Consider the following 25,026-nt stretch of genomic DNA (forward strand, 5'->3'; position numbering starts at 1 on the left):
TGGATGTGGTATACTTTGATTTTAGCAAGGCTTTTGATACAGCCTCTAACAACATTCATGCAGGCAAGATAAGGAAGTACAGGCTGGATGAATGGACTGTAAGGTTGATAGAAAACTGGCTGGAGAATCAGGATCAGAGGGTAATAGTCAATGGCTCCATGTCTAGTTGGCAGCTGGTATCAAGTGGAGTGCCCCAGGGGTTGGTCCTGGGGATGGTTTTGCTCAATGTCTTCATCAGCGACTCGTATGATGGCATAGAGTGCACCCTCAGCAAGTTTGCAGATGACACCAATCTAAGATCCTGTGATTCTAAGGGACTGTGAAACTTGCTTGAATCTAATCATATCTGCCTACAAGAGAAAGGTCAAATCCCTTAAATGGGAACCTGATCCACACCACGCTGGAATCAGTGGAAGAACTCTAATTGAACTCAGTGGGTTGGTGTCAGAAAGCAGCAGGAGGATGTTGCTGTGCTGAAAAGTAAGATTGAGGTTACAAGGCTTGTCTGGGAAGTGAATGTAGGAAATAAACAGGAACTAGAGGAGGAAAGCAGGAAGAGGAGCAGTGAGCTGGAGGGAAGCACAATCTTGTTTTTGTTTAGGTATCTTGTTTCTGCTAAAGGAATAGGACTGCAGTAACACAGACAGCTGCAGCACTGTGAAGCCAAGCTACAGAAGTACACACCATACATTTTAAATGCTGGAAGGGTAACAGTAATAACAATGTCAGCCAAGTAATGCCCAGTCCTCATCACTGCTGGTGGCAGTGTTGCAGGTAGGGTTGACAACCCTTCAGGATTGCCCTGGAGTCTCCAGGAATTAGGTATAAATCTCCAGGAGACTGCTGAGAGTTATCCAGGAGATAAATGAACAGGACATTCATCAAAATAAATATTAAATATTGAATCTGATTTATACAGTAGTCCAGTGGGTTTTTTTATATGTAACAGTAATGTGCATTTGCCATCCTGATGTGAAGTCTATTCACTGTAATCCATAACTGATATACACAGGTACGCAGCTACATACGTGTTGTATGTCGCAGGCACATTGGCATTCCAGAAACCTCCCAGAATAGATTCAAACAGAGCTGGCAACCCGTGTCGCAGCGTTTCAGAACCCCAGACATGGAGCAAGACCTATTCAGGCTGCAAAAAACAATGCTTGTGCAGCACCTTCTAGTTAAGTTTTCCAAGTGTTTTGCAACATTAATGAAAGTGAGATGACAGCAAACAAGAAGGTATTATTTAACCCCCTTCTTTGGTGAAACAGATTAATTAGCTTGGCCTTGGACAAGACTGGGAAAAGACTCCAAGTCTCTTGGTTCCCAGGCCCTGTACATAAACAATATTTCCTTTCCTTTCCTGCAAAGTGCAAAGAACAAATCCACATGCTACTAATACTTTATAAAGAGAAGGGCAAACATTTAGCCTTCATAGAGTCTGTATTTCAACTACTCTCGGTGCTTCTACAATATAATTCACTGGACACTTTCTTGCAAGAAGTGTATTTAGCATTAATCCCAGGCCACAGAACTCTGGCTATCTCTTTCCCAGGTTCAGTTGTCCTCATTTCATTCTGTAAAAATGGAGCTTTGTTCTGTATTCTCCTTTTGACCTGGTTTTCCCTTGCCAGGCCCCCACGCACCTGTCACATCACACTTCGTAAGATTTTTGGAGTCTTATATGTGGCTTTTGAACAGAAGCAGCACAACAGCAGTTCCATAGACAATGTATCATCACCCCTCTGGATTTTTCACAGCACAGAAAGTGCCAGCAGCATATGCCCCTTTCAAGTGTGGTTCCAGTCTGAAAAATTGCTTTAGAAAATGGCATTGTGTAATTCCATGTGTATTGTGCCTCAGTTATTTCCATCCCAAATACATTCAGTTTGCAAGTAGGAAGATGAATGGTTGTTTTCTTTTTCTCTTACTGTCAGTCCTTAACAAAGTGAGTCTGATTTCAGTCTAGGAGAGTTCATTGTGACTCTTGCATTAGTATCAGAAAAAACAATTCTTCGGGCAAAATCCTGCTTCCTTTTTCCTCAGTCTATGCCCTAAATTGTACACTGACTTCAACTGCACAGGTATGTCAGAGCTCAGAAGTGGGCGCCAATTGGAACTGACTGTATCGACATTAAAGTGATTTAGCAGCAGGGCAGGTGTTTACTGTGGAACAACTGATAAATAGTAACTGTTTGGATACTTGCAGTTATTTGAGTGAAAGCTAAACTAGGGTGGCTTGGCCCCAGCCCAATTCTGGAGGACATCTTTAAAGCTGAAGTGGCAGTTTGGCATCTCTCTATCATTGAAAGTCAGTGGGAATTGGTTACGTACTTGCTATGTATGCCTTTGAAAATCTCTCCTATTAATAATGAAGTGCAAGGCAAAAGAGAATCAAGTTCTCAGAGCTCTGTTGTTCTGCAGGGCTGACAGGAGTAGAAAGTAATGAAAACTTACTTTTTTCACTGAAGTCAGCAGATGTAATTCTGAACACACACACAGGGAGCAGCTCTGTTGAGTAGAAATCTGCCATTTTTATATAGTTACTTTTTTTGTGCATGTAGTGAGCAAGCTTCATTATCCCACATGATTGACAGTGGGAAATGTTAACAAAATGCTGCCACGGAGACATTTTAAATAATATGTACAAAATAATAAAACAGATCTTTGCAGTTGTTAGCAGCTATGACAAGTTTTTTAGCTGCAGGTTATTCTGGGTTTGGTGGGCTGTAATTTAACAGTTTTGCATTCTCCTGAGAGAATTCTAATGTTATGATAGATGATGGAAAAGCAAGGCTGTATACATGTATTCATGTGTAGAATGTATATACATTAGCCATCATAAATACTGACAAATATTTACATGGCTAATGACAGTAATAGCATCTCTCTCTAAATGTCTTCATTTTCCACAGTTTTGGCTGGTACATAAGCATAGGCTTCCTGAAAATATTGATTGTTCTTCTCCAGCATGATACAAAGGAATAATGGTGTGAAGTATCCATTCAGAATATCCAGATTTAATTCCAAAATTCATGACCATGGCTTTTGCTACAAAAATTATGCAGGTGTTGGAAACCTTTTCTGCTGTATAAAAAATCATGAGAATCTGAATTGAATTACACTGGAACACTGCACTGCTTTACTATTCTAATAAAAACACATCTTTCAAGGGGAATCTCGGGTAGCCATGGAAAAATAAATGTTTATTGTATTTAGTATATTAATTCTAAATTAAATCTTTAAATTATTTCCCATAGCCCGGGGTGGACAACATATGGCCTGTGACCTGGATTTGGCCCAATTGGTTTGTAACCAGCCTGCTGCTGTCCCTGCAGCACTCTGCATGGGGCTGAGCTTTGCCTGCTCCCACCCAGTGCAGCCCACACCACACTGTCACCTGCACCCCCACCCTATGCCCACCCATAGCACCAACCCCCCACCAGCTTTGGCCAGCATACACAGCTTTCCAGTGGAGCTGCTTCTGCTGCTGTAGCCACCTGGGTACTGCTTGGCTTCCCCCGCCTATAGTGGCTTCTTCTCTTCCTCCTGCCACTGCTCTGCTCTGGGAAGCAGGTAGTGCACGGAAGTGGTGGTGGCCATGGCAATTCATGCTTGGTACCATATGCCCAGCCAGGCTGGGGGGAAGCTGTAGCTGGGTGGCTCCTGCCCCAGCACAGGGCTTCAGTTCCCAGCCATCTTCCACCCACTCAGCCACCTGGCCAAATGAACAGCTACTTACGGGCAGCCAAGTGGGTGGAAGGCAGCCCCTTAAGGAAGCTGTGAGTGTTGGCCGAGGTGGTGCAGGGTGGGTGTGGGTGGGAGAATGGCATGGGCTGCTCCAGGTGGGTGCAAGCAAGACTTGGCCCCATGCACATGGCCATAGGGGCAGCTGCAGACCAGATAGGGGTGTGGGCAGACCATACCTGCACCGTACTGCCAGGGCAAGCTGTACTGCACATGCCCCCTCCTCTCTCTCTCCCTCCATCCCCAGCTGGTTCCCAGGACCTAACGCATGGGCAGCTTCCCCCACACACACCCATACACCCACACTTCCCTCCCACGCACACACCCCGCCCCCCAAACACACAACAGTTAGATTTTATTTTGAGTGAGTAAGCAATCATCTCTATATACACTACTCAAAAAAACCATAAATGAGGACAAAAACTAGTTTTTTGAATAAAGTTAAAATATGTTAACCTAACTGTTTGATTTGAGTATGTGATTTGGGGTTGTTTAATCTATAATTTGTTAAAAAGATATCTTCTGAAAGATTTTCTGTGTGCAGCCCTCAACAGCTTACCAAAAATCATTGTGTCCCACCAACTGAAATAATTGCCCACCCCTGCATTAGTTAGATTCCTAGATTACATGGCTAGAAGTGACTATTATGGTAATCTAATCTTCTGCACAACACAGATGAAAGAAACCATCCAGTAATTTCTGCAACAGGTCTACTGCTAAAAGGTATTAAATTGATATTCTCTTCAGCATTCCTTTTGATTTCTCATTAACTTTTCAAGAGTTCAGATGTGGAGGGGTTTGGTTTTGTTTGGTAACTATCTTGTGAATTTCCTCACGAAGAAAAGGTAAAACATGTTTTTTCTCTTTGTTGCAGTGGTTTGTGCTCAGGGTTTACAAGCTAAGGACAAAACGGGCTCGAGTGATCCATACGTCACTGTGCAAGTTGGCAAAACCAAACGGAGAACTAAAACAATTTTTGGAAACTTGAATCCAGTATGGGATGAAAAATTTCATTTGTGAGTATTCAGGATTATAGGGGAAGGGGCTGGTTAACTGTGTGTGACAGTGTGAATAGGTGATTACTCCTGGAGTTGCAGATTACTCAGTCTATAAATACTTGTCTATGTTATATGCATCCGTAGCACTGTAATTCTGGTTAGAAAGGTTACATCAGAACTAAATTTTTGCTTATATTGTGACTCCCTCACAAAGGGATGGAAGAACCCAAAAACACAATCAAACAACCAATCCGGTTTTTTTTAAATTGAACTGAGGCAAAATAATTATGGCCACTGCCTGTCTTTTAAACATCTGCTTCCTTTTACAGTGGATCTCCGGGTTGAAAGATTAATGACACATAGTGGTAGATTTTTAATGATTAATTCTCACTCAAGGTAAAAGGGACCTAACAGTTATTTGAATTTAAAAATCTTCCCTTTAATGCCTTTGAGGAGAGCCAAACCAACACTGGGGTCAAATTAACTTTGTCATCCATAAAAGTTTGAACTCTTGAGTGTAGAAATATGTTGCCTAATTTAAGTAATGAGAGTTGAATCATGGAACAGGTGTTCATTTGGAAGTATTTGAAAAAATAACTAGACATATTTATAGTCTGAAAACAGACAAAGAGAAAGAGAACTCTGACTTTGTACTTAATATTTCAAAATCAAAAATGTTTCTCCAGGCAGGCCGTTAAATTTTATAGTAGTTCTAGTCTATTCTGGTCTATCTCCTGTTACATTATGATATGCTGTTAGAAGAGATTTTCATTAAATAAGATCTCTGAACAAATTTCTAGACAAAGAAGGCCTGTCTAGGAAATTCCATTTAAACACTCGTCCTCCTTTTAAAAATGGGACTACAGATAAGATTTGAAAAGTCATTTAATTAAATAAATCTGTGTGTCTAAATTTTCTGTTGTCTTTTTCATATATCAGTTAGTATAATGAACACATTTTCTTTACTCTAGCTCTCTGTTTTCTATTTGTCTAAGTGTCAGTCTTTATGTATTTTTGATGTAACAATAGGCATCAAAATAATTATTTAGAATATATATATATATATATATATATATATATATATATATATATTCATCAGGTATATCAAACCCCAGTAGGAAAAAAAAGTTTTACTGTGGACAGAAAAATAACTCTTTGACTGGAACTTACTACTTAATTTCAGAATTTCCTTTCTTTGCAAAATGTTGCCTATAGTCATAGACTCTGTTGTCTATATTTCACTTTCGTCTGTGCTAGTTCCAAATGTTGCAGAAACCTCAAAAAGGATGTAGAGGAAAAGATAAGTTTTCATGGCTTATCTTTTGTTAATATACTGAAAGTTACAATTTGTTTAGTAATTTAAAGGTTTATTTGTTTAAACACTGGCTGCTCCAGCTGAGCACAGCTTTATACCACCTTTATGACTACGCTTCCTATTTTCATCCTTTAATATAACTAGGGAATTAATCAATCCCTGGCATGTCTCAACCTTTGAAGTATTGATACAAAAAGGGTGTAGAGGAAAAGATAAGTTTTCATGCCTTTAATCTCAACAGGTCTCTCCGGTCCTTATTGCCAAGGAAGTCATGCCCATATCTCTTTTCCTTGGCAACATCCCAGGACAAAAGTGGCATGCTATTCAGACAGTCATGTTGCAGGAGTCTTGCCCCCCACCCTTGTTAAGCTGGTACACAAGTGTTTTGCCTTTCTGGAGCAGTGCAAAATTGCTGTATGAGGACCTAATATCCAATAGTCACAATACAACATTTAGTTCACCAGTCCTCACAGAGATTTGAAAGTGGTTGTATCACATTAGAAATGTTATTTTGTATTGATAAACTGCATTAATCTTGAGAAGTTTATTTCTTTATCCCCCTTTTTTCATTTTATTTAAATTTAATTTTTGGATTTCCTATGTGGGATGGGTACCTTGTACATAATCCATCCCAAACTGCATTATGTTAGCATGTTCAGCCTGGTGCGGTTTGGCCTTCCAGTGACATCAGATCAGCTGAAGAGCTCTTACACCATTTCTGCTGCTTAGTACTTGTTTAGCTGTGAAGAGGAACTGTTCATTAGGGGTGTGCAAAGCGGGCCCTTTTCGATTCAGATTCAGCCTGAATCAGAGACAGTGATTGGATTAGTTAATTTGGAACACTGTCCCTGATTTGATTCAGCTGAATGTCGATCTGAAGATTTGATGCTGATTTGGAGAATCAGCGATTCAGACATAGACACAGCTTTAAAACTTTTTTCTACATACCTTGAGGTACCAGTGTGGCTTGTGAATGCTGCGATGCTGGGGCGCATACAGTGTCCTACAAGAATGTGGGGGTCCTCCACATGCATGGCGATGAACCCGGAAGTGGACTGGAAGTACTTCTGGTCCACTTCTGGGTCTGCCACGGAATGCACTGGGTCCACCACCCCTCCCCAGCTCAGGGATCAGCCGCAAGGGGATCCCAGGTGCCTCTGCCCAGACCCAGGAGGCACCAGTCACTGAGCCCGGGGGCGGGGTGGGGGCAGGGGCAGACGGACCCAGAGGTGGACCAGCAGTGCTTCTGATCCACTTCTGAGTCTGCTGCTGTGTGCATCCGAGCCCCCCGCACTGCTGTGGGACACTCCATGCATCTCAGCATCGCAGTGTTCATGAGCCACCTGCTACCTAGAGATGCATAGAAAAAACATTTAAAGCTGTGTCTATGTCCGAATCTCTGAATCTCTCTGAATTGATTTGGAAGATTCTGATTTGATTTGGTGAGATTAAAGGATATTCTGAGTTGATTTGGATTCAGATTTTGTCCACCGAATCAGGCTGAATCTCCACTGAATCAAATCAGGAACTGAAGCTTTGTACAGCCCTGCTGTCCATATGCAATACCAATCCTAACTGCATTAGGGTCATTAATGGAAAATGAAAATGTAAGAGGCCTAGAGGGCCTAGGGCACAGAGGAATCAGCCCTATGTACAGTAGTGTTAAGATTGGGGGAGTGTAACTGTGAATTTAAATTCATTCTCTATTTCTCCTGTATGCACCTCAACCGTAGCCAAGGATTTAGACCTTCAGAGTTTAAATAAAAATAGGCCCAGAATCTCTCAGTCTTAAATCTGGCAGAGTAAGGGTGGCAGTGAATGCCTGGATGTATATCCAATACAAGTTTCATTATATGTGTCCCATTTTCAGCATGAGATACTACAAATGGGATAAGTTACACATACATCTGGAATTGAGAGTAGCACTTTGTCCCAGCAGTCAAATAATAAAATTACTTCAGTTGGAAATATTGTATCCTGCATTTCATCCTGAAATGAAACAATGTCACAATTGCTAAAGTGATATTTTAGGATAGTAAAGGAAGTGTACCCATAGTATTCATTGTTTGCAGCTAGGTTTACAACGGATCCAATACCTACAAAAAATTGGGTAAAGGTATTTGCTTTCAAAGTCTTACTAAAGTTTAACTGTGCCTGTAGTGTAAATGTTTTTCTATGGTACATTGAGTCAGTGCTTGACTATGACTCTTCTTTATGTTGTAAAATGTAGAAACAGACATAGGCACAGTCTACATGTACCATATCATAATTTTGGCATCATTCCCAGAAGAACTTATTTCAAAAAATGGTATTATGGCTATGATGTTACAAGTGCACAAAATCCAGATTTGCAAGTGCTATAAACTTATTTCCTGGAAATACTGTTTTAGATGCAACACATTTCTGGGAATGGACTCAGTTTGTATATACTATTAATTAGTGTATTACTCATCTTTCTCTCATATAAAGTATCTAAATATTTATCCAGTTCTCAACAGGAGAGCTGTGGGTCACCACGTGATATGATGTACTTAACTATTATTGTCAAACTCAATTAAGAATTCTGGAAAGCAGAATGAACCTCTGGGCTTAGTTTAGAAAATGGAAGTGAAACAAAAATATTTATTGAAGCAAGTTTTTCTATTTTTAGAATAGTTCTAGGCTAGGTACAGACATTCAAAACGCCCAAGGCAGAATCAATCTAATCGAATCAGGTTTCTCTGAGCTGCATAGATTGGATTGGGAATGAACAGAACACAGATTTGCCCACTGGTGGGGAGGACATGCAAATGACTGCACTGGCAGTCATTGACTGCACTGGTGGGAGGTGCTTCCACAAGCCTCCCATTGTGGTCTCTCTCCTCCCCACACCACTGCCCAGCTTGGCTGACACAGGCAGGCAGGAGCTAAAGCTGAGAGCTGCACAAGGCTGTTAGCTGAGCTGGACTGTGCCAGAGGGGTGGGGAGCAGAGGCCCCATACTGTGTGGTTCCCCACCTGTGCTTGCCTGGGTCAGGGGGGGCAAAGGCCAGGCCTGTGAGAAGGGATGCCCCCCACCAAGCTTGGCTAACAGCCCCGTGCAGCTCTCAACCATAGCTCCTGCCTGCCCATGTCAGCCAAGCCTGGCAGCAGCAGCGGGGGGGGGGGGGGGGGGGGGGCAAGGAGAAACTAACAGCACTGTGGGAAGATGCTCACCATTGCAGCTCATTACCACAGCAGTAGTCAAGCACTAGGCTTCTTCCAACCAAATGGAGAATGTGCCACCTGTGGTGCCCATCCTGGACCAGCCCTGCAGTGTCACATGTAGTACAGTCCTGGACCCTGCATGGTGTGCAAAACAGGCAATATTCGATTTGGATCTGGATTTGGCCTGAATTGGGGACAATGATTCAATTCATTGATTCAGATCACTTTTTTCAATTCGATTCAACTGAATCTGAAGATTTGATGCTGATTTGGAGAATCAGCAATTCAGCCATAGACCCGGCTTTAAATGTTTTTTCCATATACGCCAAGGTACCAGCATGGCTCATTATTGATGCAATGCCAGGGTGCATGGAGCATCCCATAGGAGCAGGGGGGCCCTGAATGCTCAGCAGCGAACCCGGAAGTGGACCAGAAAAACTTCCAGTCCACTTTTGGGTCTGCCACTGAGTGCACAGGGCCTGCCCCCACCCCGCCCAGCTCAGTGTTCAGTTGCAGGGGGACACCAGATACCCCTCCAGACCCAGGAGGCACCAGTCACTGAGCTTGGGCAGACCCAACACAGTCCTTGGCAGACCTGGAAGTGGACCAGAAGTGCTTCTGGTCCACTTCTGGGTCTGCTGCTGAGCATGCTGGAGACCTCCCCACGCACTCCTGTAGGATGCTCCATGTGTCCCAGTGTGAGAGGGGAGACAGAAGCCCACCCAGTATGGCCCAGACCCCTAACCAAAACACCACAGCACTCACCATAGGAGCCAAGACGGGCAGCAGCAGGGAGGAGACCGGAGCACAGACACCGGCACAGATGTAGGCTTGGCAGTTTCGCAGTTGCTTGAGCCTGCATGTCAGGGAGAGCTGAGGGGGTGGCCTCTGAGCAGGCCACCCCCTCTGCAGGCTGCTGAAAAGGCAGCTGGAGAAACAGCTGGGGAGGAGCGGGGGAGAGAGAGACAATGCACCAGCTGCGAGATGCTGGCTCAGGAGCTGGGAGGCTCCAGCTTTAGCACCAGCTTCCTGGAGGAGGAGGCAGCTGGCCACCAGGAGACCAGTGAGGCAGAAGGCAGGTTTGGGGGTCAGCAGGAGCCATAGAGCCCTGCTGGAAAGCAGTGATCAGGTGCCACTGGGGAACTGCAAGGCTCTGACTAGGAGCCCTGGAACTGGAACTCAGGGCAGACCCTCAAGTCTGCAATCATCCTCAGACAGCTCTGAAGAGGGCAAAGCATGGGGAACCACAAGCCCCAGAAAAGGGGAGAAGATTGGCACTGGCAAGAGGAACCAAGACGACAGGACCCCAGGTCAGCCAGGCTCCAGGGTGGGGACACCGAAGGAACTGGTGGGGACAGGGCGAGGGGAGGTCCCAGTACTCATGCCCGCTAAAGGGGGAGAAGACAGACAAGTCCCTAGGAGGCGGAAAGAAAGGAGCCCTGAGAGAGAGAGAGAGAAAAGCAGGCTCAGGAGTTCCACCGACAGGTGTCAGCATTTTTCTGTTGAATTGTGGATGACCCCAGCAGGGGCGAGTTTATTTTCCTTGAAGAGGGGGAAACCAGCCTGAAAACCAGGTGTGATCCCCTTAAGGTTCACGGCCCAGAAGACCTAGCCCTGGCAAGGTGGGCAGTTTGGGGAAGATCTGTGGGGAGCAGCATCAACCCAGGTCGAAGGCATGGTAAGGGTGGGGTAAAGGGGAAGTTTGGAGCCCCACAAAAACAACCCCAGGTTAGAGACACCTCCAGGCCAGGAACTGCCTCTCCAACTGATAACAACAAAGATGTAGCAGGCAAGAAAAAGGGGCAGCGCCCAGACCATCTAGGTGGCACCAGAATAAGGTTTCACCCTGATGTCACTGGCAGGCAGGGCACCCATGAAGAGGTCCCCAAAGCCTCACAATACCTACCAGAGACACCCAGTATCACAGCATTCATGAGCTGCCTGGTACCTTGAGGCATGTAGAAAAAATGTTTGAATCTGTGTCTATATCCGAATCTTTCCGAATCTCTCCATGTCGATTCAGAGGTTTTCCATTCAATTCAGAGAGAATAAAGGGTCTCCTGATTCGATTCGGAATTAGAGATTCGGCCACCGAATCAGGCTGAATCTCCACTGAATTGAATCAGAGACTGAAGCGTCATGCATCCCTACTGCATGGGTAGGGGTGAGTTGGATCTGGCTTTGGTGGCAGGGGAAGGCGGGGGGAGGGTCTATAGGACCATGTAATTCATCCATCCCATGGACCAGTCTCACAGCATTCATCCAGCCCACAGGGCCAGATGAGTTTGACACCCCTGACAGATACCATAAATTGTGCCCATAAATGTAAATCTGTCTCTATTAAAACTGAACAAATAGTGCACAGTGTAGTCTGTAACACAACCTTGTTTTCTGCTTACAGAATATCCTCAAGAAAATCATGATTTGTTTTTGAATTATTTGCATTTATTCACCAAATACCATTTTGATTGCTTTATTCCACTGACTGATTGTAAGCATCCTAAAATGAAAGCTGTATGTCTTACTTGTGATTTATCAGATAAGTTAGATGATAATGTTTCTATTACTGCTTCAATGAGAAAATAATCAATTAGGTTTTCATTCAAAAATTATTTTTTCATCAGTAACTACACTTTTCAAATGTTCATCAAAGAAGGACACATAAAGTTGTGAGTGGGGCTAGTGTGAATTAATTTAAACTTGGAACAAATATTTTAATTTTTCTCCCAGTTCTAATCCCTGCTAATCTGTGCAGAGCGGCCCTATAGAGATTTCCATCTTGTAATATACATCTCTTAGAAAAAAATGTATGGAACTGAACCCAGATCCTTTATCTGTTTTCTCAATACAAGTAATAACACATATTTTTAAGTACAATTTTCCCTTTGAGTTGTTCAGTGGACTACATTTGGATTTGAGATCTATGAAACTTTATGAAGCTTATTAACCTTATGAAACCTTATTAAGCTTATTAACCTAAACTACAAATCACATTAACTCCCAAAACAGATCAATGCAATCATATTTCAATGACATAGCAATATTCCTATTTAAAATCAACTTCTTCAGCACAACGGAGCACCGTAGGGAAGCACAGCATGCCTGCTCATTCATTATCCCCAAAAGAAAATGTAATGTAGTTGCCCTAGTACAGTGCTGGCTGGGCTCCAGGAAGCTCTCCCACAGAGACCTTGGCTTATATCCAGCCCCACAACTACATTACAGCTGTTTGGGAGATTCTGCATGTAGAGCAGACATGCCATGTATCACTGCAGTACTGCAGCCCTCAGGTGATGTAGAGATGTCTTCAATCAACACTACAACCCCAAAATGTTAAACCTTGGGGGAAGGAAGATCTCTCAAAATCTCATAATCATATACTTAATCAGAGTAACAAAAACCCTGATTGAATATTCCCAACTGTTCCACACTGGCTTGAAAGAAACATCAGATTCTCAAGATATGGTTACTTTCTCGTGGTAAGAGGTAAACTCAGAGAACTGATGAGAGTTGCACATTCTAACCTGATTCCAGAATGATTCTTTCAGCAATAATTAGTGAGTTAACTTAAAAAAATGTTATTACTGCTTCCTGCAGGCATTATAGAGTTCTCCTAACTGACCACAGAGAAGAAACCTGAGAGGATTCTGCTCATATCTATATATAATCCAGCAACATATCGAAGGCTGCATTAAAGCTATGTTTTATAGTTTAAATGATTAAGTAGACTGCATCAAAAGAAGATTTAAAAAAAATTATTTACATCTATATTCTTAACTAGCAAATTGCCCATCAAGAATGATGGGGGGCAAGGATGGAGCCCTGCATCCAGCCCCGCACCCCACCTTCTACCCCTGCCCACTGCTCCAGGTCCAGCCCCATTCCCCATCCCTGCACTGCTCTAGGTCCAGCCCTGTTCTCCCCTCCCTTCTGCTGGATGCTCTGGGTCTGGCCCCGCTCTACCCCGCTGGGGTCCAGTCCTGCTCCACATGCTCTCCCCAGCAGTCCAGGTCCAGCCCTGATCTACCCACCCTCCTCCTCTGCCTTGCCCTGCTCCACTTCATGTCTGCATCCACCTGCCCCATGTCCACCTGCTCCCCCTCCCTGCCCACCACCTCCCCCTCCCCCTCCCTGCCAGCTGTTCTGGGGGTTAGTAGGGCTAGGCAGAAGGGGATACCGCCACTCTGACACTCCCCTTCGCCCTGAGGTGGGGGGAAGCCTTGCTGCTTAGGCAGCCCACTGCCACAAACTTCTCTGGTAGTGGAGAAAACATGGACCCATGTAGCATGGGCCATGCAGCCAATCACCACCTGCCCTCTCAGCACAATTGCCCAAAAGCATTAAAGACAGGCATACAGACAAAGACAGATTAAGCCTTTTATTTTATTAGAATACTTGACAGTATAGAAGAAATAGTTTTCTTCTCTTTAGCATCATTAAAAGATATATCAGAAAAAACGTACTGTTGTAATGGGTAGTCAAGTATTGCAGTTCTTGGAGAATGTTCCGGGGTCCAGGTTTTTAATTTGCTGGCCCAGAATCAAAGGAGCAGGCTCTAGAGCCAACTTTGTCTCTATTCCTCTCAGCTGCACTGCGTGAGTTCTCAGTGCAACTGAGTCAGGAGCCTGGTAATACAAAAGAGTTTATATTTTATTTTTGTAGTAAAGGAGGGGAATAAACAAAACTTTCCCAAACATTCCAAGATCTGAATAAGATTGGCTGTGGAGGTGCAAGCTTTGGACACAGGTTTGTGCATGCACCTTAAGTAAATCTCTCCATCATCGCAAGAAAGACCATTTCTTTCTTTTTGTTTCCTCCCTTGCTCTAGTCTACTTTCTATTTGTTCACTTAACAAATATATGTAAAATTGATACACACTTTCTACAACCAGCATGCTACTGGAATTGCTTTGCAGATTTTCTGAGAGTTGAGCTGAATGGGCTCTGTCATATTGCTTGGACCTTTAAACTACAGTTTTATAATCCAGAAGCTGGATGGTTATTTTATATTACTCATTCTACCTATTTTGGCTGCCACTAAACTACCATATGGCATCAATAAGTAACATCATTGGGTGTTTATTATTCCCTGCAAGTATGTAAACATATGCTAATTAACTCAAATGAGGTCAATGAGGCTTTTTGAAGATCATGATTGCTACCTGGCCAATACAAATATCCTGGGTAAACTGTTAGCACTTGGCAGATTTCTTGAAGATTTTCTGGTTATGTGCTAAACAAAGTTATCACATCCCAGAGGCTGCCCTAATAAAGAGTGGTTGAGAGGATTCACACTGCTAAGGGATACAGGGAAATAAAGGTTCCATTTTTATACCCATATGCTGGATTGTCCAACAACATTCTTGCTGCTGTAGACTTTAGCAGATAATAGTCCAAAAAATATGAGTAAAGGGCACCATTTAATGCTAAACAGTCTTCCTGTATGACAGTGACCAAAATGTAGAGCTAAAACAGTGTGGTAGTCTCTCAGCTAATGGATTTGTCAGTAATGGATTTTTTAGGTTTAGAGCTAGTGCTGATTTAGCAAGATTTCTGCCACTAAATTAAGTGATCCATCCTTAATATTACACTTAAATCAGGCACTGGGGTTCATTTAGTTTATTCCATTCATAAATGATGTGTGGCCCATTAGAACCTGTTTTATTTGGAGTGCCCATGAGTGTGCCTACACATCACCGTATGGCAGCCTTGCTACGGTACCATGCTTTAGTACTTCCTTTTGGCAATACTGAAGCAAGGCGTGGTATGGGTGGTTACTGCACCGTAGATGCAGTGCATGGGTAAATTTCCCTGCTATGTCACCATAGCAGCACACTATACCTGGGCAGTGCACCACTATGGCAACACTATACCTGGGCTGTGCAAGGCTTCGGACAGCGCTTCAGATCCGCAGAAGCGTCAGATGCTTTGGGGTCAGAAGCAGCATATCCAGGTTGAAGCACTGGCTTTGTTAGGCTTCCTGAAGTGCTTCAGAGCTGCCTTGGAGCTGCCTCGGAGATCCGACCATAGGGTATAATGGGGAAACAATAAAATATCTATAACTTTGGGGGGTTTTGTCTGATGTAGGTGATATTTTCAGAGATGGTAGACTCTGTAGAGAGCATAAAGCCTGCCAAGCTTCAAGATGATCAGTGCAGGGGTTTTTGGGCAACTGTACCCCAAATTCTTGAAAGCAAAATTCCTGTCACGTCTATGTGTTACAACACAGGGGGATCAAAACTACAGGGCTGCTAGCTCTTACTGAGGCCATAAAGCCTGCCAAGCTTCAAGAAGATCAGTGCAGGGGTTTGGGGGGAACTGCCCCTCAAGCTGCAGACAAGCAAAACTCCTGCCATGGGTGCTTGTTGGACTGACTGTGTCCATCTTGGGGCAGGGAGGGGACACACTACTGCAGGCCGGGCTGCTAAGATGCTGTGTTACCAGTTACCAATCAATCAATCATGATTCACTCAGGGACCAGCTCAGTACACAGGACCTACCTACTACATAATGACTTAACGAGCATTAATTAGCACCTACAAAACCAAGCTAAGGAGAGGAAAGAATCAATATCGACAATCAACTGCCCCAAGACAGACACTGTCTTGGCATGAGTTTTGTCTGTCAGCTGCTAGGGGTGCAGGGCCCCAGAACCCCCCTGCACTGATCTCCTCGACAGCTGCAGGCGTCTTGGCCTCAGCAGGGGCCACCATCCCTGCAGCTGTCACCCCACTGTGCCTTAACACATGCAGTGTCACCCATGTCATGAGTTTTGCTTGTCTACAGCTTGAGGGGCAGTTCCCCCAAGCCCTTGCACCGATCTTCTTGAAACTTGGCAGGCTTTGTGGGCTTAGTAAGAGCTGTCACCCCTGCAGTTTTGACTCCCCTGTGTTGTAACACATAGATGTAACAGGAGTTTTGCTTTCAAGAATTTGGGGTACAGTTGCCCCTAACCCCTGTACCTATCTCCTTGAAACTTGGCAGGCTTTGTGGTCTCAGTGAGAGGTACCAACCCTGCAGTTTCACCCCACTGTGGTGTGACAGCTGTGACATGAGTTTGGCTTTCAAGAATTTGAGGTACAGTTTCCCCCAAACACCTACACTGATATTCGTGAAACTTGGCAGGTTTAGTCCAAATCAGACAAGAAACAACAAAGTTATAGATATTTCATTGATTCCCCATTATACCCTATGACCAGATCTCCGAGGCAGCTCTGAAGCTTTGGAACCACTTCGGCCGGATTGAGGCGGAAACCCAGTCCAGAGCTCTGGATCAGATCGCAGCCATCCAAAGCGGCTGGATCTGTAGCTGGATCGGATCGCTGTCAACTCGCACAGGCCTAGTGATCACATTGTAGAAACACGATTGTTTCCTCACCATAGCACACCATACAGCAACATAGTGCATTGTTACGTCTGCATAAGGTGACATGTAGATGCGCCCTATGTTCTGGAAATAAGTGCAAAGAAAAGGACTCTTTCAAAAACCATTTTCTGCATTCTATCCTGCCATTCTTCCTTACCAATTTAAATAACTAAATAAAGAAGGCAGGGCATCCATACACTGAAGGGAGAATAACTGTAATGGTTTAAATGCGATTTCCAATTCTCAGTGAAATTTAAAGCATCTCTGAATGAATCTTCTGAGAGCATGAACAAAAGGTGGAATAGTTTAAGGATTGTTTTGCAAGCAATAGCATATGTTAGAAAATTAAAGTATCTAGTTTTCAGAACTTCTAGGATAATACAAAGCAGAATTTATCCATGGTAGAATTTCTTTGGTAAGTAGTCAAGCAGGTAAACATTTGAGAGGCAGTTTGATAAAGAAAATAACTGTATCACACTGCTCCAGCCTAATGCAGCCAGCACTACATGACCAGCAACCAATGAAAATGATAAATTGCCTGATCATTTAATAAAATAAATAATTTTAGTATTATCATGCAATAGATTTAGACCTGATTCTGCTGGTGTTACTGAGGCATAACTCCAGAGGAGCCAGTTTAGTTGCACCAGATTAAAAATAACTACAATCAATATGCAAAAAAAAATCTAGCCTATTTTATTTGACTTAGTTTACAATCAGGGTTGTTTCAAATTCTAATTAATTTCTGCCAGTTTGAGCTGGTATTCAGAAAATTACAGACCTTAATGATAAAACGAAATAATACATTTGCAAATGCAAATACCACTGTCCTCTACAATTCCTGATTGCTGCAGCTGAACAATTTCACCCACAGTCTTCCACAAATTCAGTACATAACAGCTCTCTCCTGCTGCCCAAACAGCTGAAGATTGCTACTTCAGTCAAAAATATTGTCTTGTTAATGCATTCTCCTTCCATGCAGTCCAACCAGTTTACAGAGTCAACAACCAAAATTACTCTCTCTTCTCCCAATAGTGAGTTTTAAACCTTATAAGTAGTGGGCGTTTTTTCCATATATGTCCAGTATTGTATGGCTGTGGTAGCCAGAATTGCTTTCTGCACCCTTATTTGGTGATTCCAGAAGCAAATACGTGGAAATGCCAGGTTAAACCAGTATAAATCCAGCAATTCCAGATGCTTCAACTGCAATCATTTACTGACCATGAAAAGCCAGGGTCTAAATATGGTGTCAAATCACTGTAACCCTATGTAAACATTTACATTGGCTTAAATTAAGAAAACACTTGAGAATGCAAGGTTTAGCTTTCTGTACAATCTGTACAACTATGTGCTCTGAATATAGGCAGTCCTCAATGTTTTGAGTTACAACATTTCACACTCACAACATTTATAAATTGACACCCTACTTCAACTTTCTGATGTCAGTTTCAACTTTACAATGCTTGATCCGATGCCACACCAATGAACAAGTTCACTGTGTTGCCCATCTTGAACATCTGTCCAAACTTCCTTAGACATTTTCTTGAAGAAAGCAGACAAACTTCAGCCAAGACTCCAGAAAGGACTCCAGCCAAGAACCCTTCAAAAAGTCCAACCAAGAGCCCTTCAAAAACTCCAGCAAAGTCACCTCAAAGTAGTCCTTCCAAGTCAATATGATTGCTATTTACAATATAAACACGTTAATGTTGCTATATTAATCATTTAAAATTGACTGAGTACAAAATTCTGGGTTATTTTTGGTGAAAATAGGGTAGCAGGCCTTGGTTCAGGAACAAACCCCCATTTATAACATTGTTTCCTATGGGAAAATCGGTTCTGAGTTACAACATTTCAACTTAAGATGTAGTTTCCAGGAACCAATTGTGTCGTAAGTCCAAGGACTGCCTGTACTCAGGTTGATTTACAGCACTAACAGAGTTTGCACAGATATAAATAGATGAGCAGTGATGGGGATACTCAGTGGTATAAGTGGCTAGGACTGTGCCTGGGGCATTCTTCCCGTCTTTCTCACCCTGTACTTCTTGCAGTACTTTGGCACCAGAGTCCCATATCAAATAACAAGAAATGGGGTGAAATCTTCACCCAGCTGGAGAAAACTCTGCTGCTTCCTGGCAGAACTGGATTCTCCATACTCCCCTTCACTAACTGATGTGTGCTCTTGCACCGCTGCTGCTTGCTGCTAGGGCTGGAGCTGCCAACTGCTGGGGAAGCAGAGGTCAGGCAGGTGAGGCACCCCCTGCTCTAGTCTGGTGTCCCTCACCTTTAAGCAGCACCCAGGGCTCATGCCCCACTCGCCCACCCATCCTTATGCTACTTAGAGTGCTCGAGGTATGCTCACATAAAAATGAAGAACACTAACCATAGGTTACCTTTTGAAAGGCATGGATGTTAGTGACCATTAACAGAAATGAGTTACTGTACCTGCTATTTGTGTCTTTAAACAACTGCCACTATGTAATTTTACCTCAAAAGATAACCCATGAAAGATGCAAAAAAATGACCCGGATGATTTGGAGTCACAGGCAGATCTAGGATTTTGAAAAGCAGGGAGTAGATGGTGTGGTACATTATTGCATATAACACAATACATATTTTTCTCTAGATAAAAAGAAACTAGAAGCTTTATTAATATGATGGGGCCTAGGGCTATATTATTCAATTTAAGATCAAAGCAAATACAAATATAACTTTACTGGAATGTGCATTATTTGCTAGATCATACATTTTGTATTAAGCAGAACAAACCAGGCTAAAAGAATAAAAAAAGCTGTTTCTTTAGTCCTGTAGTCATTATAAGTAAATGTACTTCTCTTTCAAATTTATAAAATAAAATCAAAGTTTCTTAAGCATCTTGATATTGCATCCAAAAATTCACAGAAAGTTATTTCCACACCTGAGTTAATGTTTTTAGCAAGAGTTAAAAATAGTCTGCAAGGTTGTGAAGTAGGAGTTGCATTACCAGGAGGAAATAAGAGATAGCAAAATTGCAGAAGAAAGAATAGTTTGATTAGTGAAACCTTTATATTATTAAAAAGTAGAGAGGGACATTAGTACCTTTGGAAATAAGTGTTTAAAACAAATCAGATTATAAGGAGCCTAGGAATGATATCCTCATTGCTGCTGGAACAGATAGGCTACTGCCACTGCCAGGCAGTTTGTTTTAAAATTTGGATTGAGCAGGAATCAAAGTTCCTGGATCCACCCCTGTTTGGGTGTCCTATGAAAAATAGCTTGCCATTACATAATTTACATCAGTGTGGTATGAGAATGGGACAAAATGAAGATTGTATGGGTGGCTTTAATTCAGAAATTTTGTTGTTTTTTAAATCCTACATTTTGCAACATCTATGTTCTATCATAGTGTTTTTTGGATGTAATTTATATATATATAACTGATTCAACTGAAGGAATCACTTTTTAAACTCTCTTTACAAACACATGTTTTAAGTGCTAGTAACACCCTTCTCAGTTTACTAAGAACTTAGGGAACTATACTCAGATATATTATAGAAAAAAGGATCAAAAATCAGTGACAGCCTTTGAAAGTGATACTAGGTATACATTAGGGCTGTGTGAGGCTTCAGACCATGCTTCTGACCCAGAGAAGATTTGGATGCTTCGGATGCCGAAGCAGCATGTCCAGATCGAAGCGCTGGCTTCTTTAGGCATTCTGAAGCAGTTTGGAGCTTTTGAACCACTTCAGAAAAGCTTTGGAGCTACTTCAGAGATCCAGCCATAGGGTATAATGGGGAATTAATGAAATATTTATAACTTTGTTGTTTGTTTGGGCTACTAGATAATGAGTTGAGGCCACCAAGCCTGCCGAGTTTCAAGAAGATAGGTGCAGGGATTTGAGGGGAACTGCACCTCAAGCTGCTGACAGGCAAAACTCATGACATGGGTGCTTGTGCAACTGACTGTCTCTGTCTTGGGGCACTGATTTGCTGTATTTATTATTTCTCCTCCTTAATCTGTGGCTTTGTAGGTGTTAATCCTTGCTAATTAACTCATTATCTAGTAGCCCAACCCCCTGCACCTAACTTCTTGAAACTTTGCAGGGTTTGTGGCCTCACCAGGGGTACCACCCCTGCAGTTTTCACCCCCCTGTGGTGTAACACATACACATGACACGAGTTTTGCTTTAAAAAATTTGGGGTGCTGTTCCCCCCAGACCGCTGCATCAATCTTCTTGAAACTTGGCAGGCTTCACAAGAAGCTACTACTCCTGCAAGTTTCATCCAAATCAGACAAAAAACAACAAAGTTATAGATATTTCATTGATTCCCCATTATACCCTGTGGCCGGATCTCCAAAGCGGGAAACTAATCCGGAGCTCCAGATTGGATCCCTGGCATCCAAAGCAGCTGTATCCGAAGCTGAATTGAATAGCTGCCTATTCAGGCCTAGTATATATGATGGGGGGGGGGGGAGTTGAAGAATGAGTGTACTTTTAACAGGAGAAGGTAAAACTGCTGTGTAAATATTGACATTGTTTTCTATTGCTTTATTCCACATCCAAAAAATCCGTAATGAGTATTTCACCAAAAGAAGAAAATGGAGAAGAGACCTTTCATTTTATAAAACAGTTCTAATGAGTTACAATACCCACAGTCATTCAGTTCTGCTGTTTGTTATGTAGGGAAAATTGTGATCATGAGACGGATGGTGGATATTAAAAAGGAGAAAGTTAGGAAGGAAACAGATAAAACCCAAAGAATAGGGAGCTAGACTAGATTGATATAGTCAGTTCTTTGTGAAGAGGATTTCTGATGCAAGATCCAAAACAGTTGAATAGATAAAGTACAATTGTTTTGGCAGTTCTGTATGCCGTAGACCAATTATTTTCCACATTGCTGGATATAACTACTACTGAATCTTTCCCCTGTATCACGTGTCATTTTGATAAGCAATAAAATCCATGTATGTTAATAATGATACAGAGATAGGGTACATAAGTAAGCTTTTTTAAAAAAAAGAATAAGGCATTTAATCCTCATACTTCAGGTGTCAGCGATCCTGACTCTGAAGGGGCTAAGAACAAATTTGCCCTATGGGAAGGTTATCCCTTAAATGTTTTAATAGGATTTGCCACCTACTATCTGGTACTAGCTATCATCAGAAACAGATCTCAGACTGTAGACCTCATCTGGCATGGTAGTCTTATCGTCCTATGAGTAGGTTAATAATTAATCATACAAAGGCATTATGATTTAATCTTTCTTTGTATATGCCATCTAGGTACAACACCGAAGATTAACATTTTAGCATAAAGGAATAGAAGTGAACAAGGGTTTGTAAGTTTAATCCTTTAATTATAAACTTGTTCAATCTGTAGGTCAAAGTTTTATTTTTAAAAGTGTTTACAAAAATGAACATTTTGTGTATTGAAAAAAATTCTATTTTCTTCTACTGCTTACTCACTGAGAAAGCACAAAAACAAGGAGCATCTAGATTGGGGTTTTGGGGGAAGAGTTTGGTTGTTGATTTTCTTTTGTTTGGTGGTTTGCCAATGGAAATATGCCCATGTTTCACATCTCAACCAAATCTGATTCATTGAAATTAAAACCACAAAATGTTTGACTCCAGATTTACAAAAAAATGTGCTTCGCATTGTGATGGAAAAATATTTAGATAAGAAGTCATAAGTGAAAAAAATATACCCAAGTCAATAACCTAGTATAATATGCCCTGATCCGTGGGTCAGGATTATTAATTCTATAATAATAAAAATACATTCATTATCATTGTTATAATTTATTCCATTCCTATGTAAATATCCTATGTAGAATACTGTAAGTTCTTTGCATGTCATGTCACATACAGTAAATGTAAATCAAGAATTGTATTTATAAGAGCAGAAATAAAACTTGAAATTATAAAGAAAGAATTAAATGGCAACAAAACAGCACTATTCTCTATACTGTAAATATAGTGTTGGTATGCATGCAACATTAAAGAAGTTATTCTCCTTTGAAAATTCTAATGGGCACTATTGCAATCCTTTCAATGCTCTTTATGGCTAAGTACAGATAGTCAAAAAAGGCCAAGACGAATCAATTCAATCTTCGTAGGTTAGTATAAGACGTGTAGATTGAACCAATAAGCACGTGAACAGACATTCACCTTTGATTCCAAAAATGCAGCCATGTGCTTGCAGTGGCCCAAGTCAGGGGATGCTAGGGCATGCCTCCCTTCTTGGTTGGAACAGACAGCTTGGGCCAAGGCTAGCCTGCCCACCTTGCAACGGGGGACTTGCAGGGGAAGTGCAAAGCATCCTGGGATGCTGGGGGACAGTGAGTTAACTTGAATGTGGAGGGGAGCTGGGACAGAAGTTCAATAAATTGATTTACCCTAAATCAGTTAAGTCTCATACTACGTCTATCCAGGTTTACCTTAAACTAGTTTTGACCATTTTGTAAGTGGTTTATGTGCACTGAACTTCTGTTGTGTTTAAGATTTGAACCAGTTTCTGATCACTTATACCAGTTTGTGTCATTTCTGCCCCTAGTCTGTTGGTTTATACTGTTCATTGCTGAATTATTCAAGCCTACAAGTGGGCTGGTAGCCAAAGTGAAAGTAGAATTTTACTAGTGTATTGTCCATTCCTGACTGGAATCAGTTGAAAATATGATGCCAGACTTTCAGCATACTTATACTGAGTTTTGTGGAATTTCCCAGTTTATACCAGGCAAGGATTTGACATTTCAAGCACAACGTATGTAAGGAATTTCAGTGGATGGCATTTCTTCGATCTTAATCCAGCAAGGTACTTAAAGGATGGAGGAAGGAAGGGAGTGAGAGAGAGGAATGTCTGCAGAAAATTCTGTTTGTATTTCTTAGTTTAATACTTACCTGTTTAGATAGCTGATGTGAATAAAAAAAATTGTTCGCATTTAAACAGTTTTAAGAGGAATAAAAATAGGTAAAACTATTTTTAAAAGACACTATTAATTAGAAGAAAGAATTCTCACAGATATCTTACTTTCTGGTACGTTTTGCATTTCAGATGTACAAGGCTTCTTGTTTTTCTTTTTTCCCTCTGAGGTGGTCCTGTTTCAAACCAGGAAAAAGCATTTAACTAAACAAATTTAGTCTAGAACAAAAAAAAAATTCTGATGTACGTACTGGTTTATATATCCAGTTAATATCTTGGTCAGAATTGTAGAATCCCAGAATACTGTACTTTCCCACAACTATGATTCCAATAATGCTTCCCCTCAAAGGTTCAAATAAATTCTTCTGCCAATGAATATTGGCAGTATTTTTAAATACTTTTTATGATATTGAAGCATCACTAGGCTCTCTGTTAGTTAACAGAACTAATAGAGACAGAATCCCAGGCTTGCTGCCTTCCTCAAAGGTGTGTGCATTTGAGCATTATGATTCTCTGTACTCCCATAAGAGTTCCCTTTCCAGTTTCCAGTCAGTGATTTCCCAGATACACTGAGCCAATTTAAAACTGCAGTACACATTGGCCATGCCCATCACCTATTCATTACTGTGGCTGTGTTTCAGGACTCGGAGATCTTTTTCCTTGGGCATGTGAGTTTTATTTTCATGATTACAGTCTAAATAGTATTCCTTGAGCTCATGCTAGTGATTTTCCCACTCAGCTTTGAGGTCTTTAAATTCAAGGATAATTTAATATTCTGATTTTTTTATATGATCAAAGGTAAAGTTTTGGCTTTACAAATGAAAGGACAAAAGTAGACAGAAAATGCTTTTTTATGACATTAATGTGGTATGTAGAGCTTAACTGTGTGCTCTGTTTTGACAACAGCTTCTGCTGCCTCTGGGTTTTTATTTTTCTCTGCTTAAAACATCTCTAGACTGTACTATTGGAAAATTAAACCTTTGGGACTTGCCTGCACAAGGGAATTTACATCAAAGTGAGATTTTTCACTGTAACTGCTAAAGTCTGCATGCATGTCTAAATGAATTGCCAGATGGTTCTTACTTTGCTCTGAAGCATTACTTTGACAGTGGGACAATTTTCTTTGAGGTGCATGTTCAGACTTGAAGGCAGGTATCGCCAATGTTCTGTTCACACTACTGCTAGGTCTTCTATATCATGGGATTGTTGATGGCTGACTAGGAAAGAGATGATATGTATATTGCACTAGATGACATACGGTAGGAAGGCTGACTACAGGCTGAACCAAATGGAGAACTTTTGTCCGTTCTTTGATGGATTGATTGGTATCAGTCTGTGGCAGAGCATAGATCATGCCTGTCACTTTAAGAGGATTGAGCAGGCTGTGCAGCAGTCAGCAAGTGCAGTGAGGCCCAATTAGGCAGTCACATAACTGCAAGAGGACCCCTGGATTGGAAGAGGGCTGGGCAGCCTGTTTAAAACCAGGCCCTAGGAACTGAACTGGCAGTTGCTGCAGGGAGC

The 25,026-nt window shown here is 41.9% G+C and overlaps 1 protein-coding gene across 1 annotated transcript in view; it reads left to right on the forward strand.

Annotated features, from left to right (window-relative positions):
• UNC13C (unc-13 homolog C) overlaps nucleotides 1-25,026 on the forward strand; it is a 524,308-nt gene that overhangs the window by 186,563 nt on the left and 312,719 nt on the right. Inside the window, exon 9 of the mRNA XM_090029216.1 lies at nucleotides 4,622-4,763. Coding sequence (XP_089885342.1) covers nucleotides 4,622-4,763 — 142 coding nt within the window. The remainder of the gene's footprint in view (nucleotides 1-4,621; nucleotides 4,764-25,026) is intronic.

This window comes from Crocodylus siamensis, chromosome 15 (assembly GCF_052110815.1).
Source record: "Crocodylus siamensis isolate JL-2025a chromosome 15, ASM5211081v1, whole genome shotgun sequence".
NCBI lineage: Eukaryota > Metazoa > Chordata > Crocodylia > Crocodylidae > Crocodylus > Crocodylus siamensis.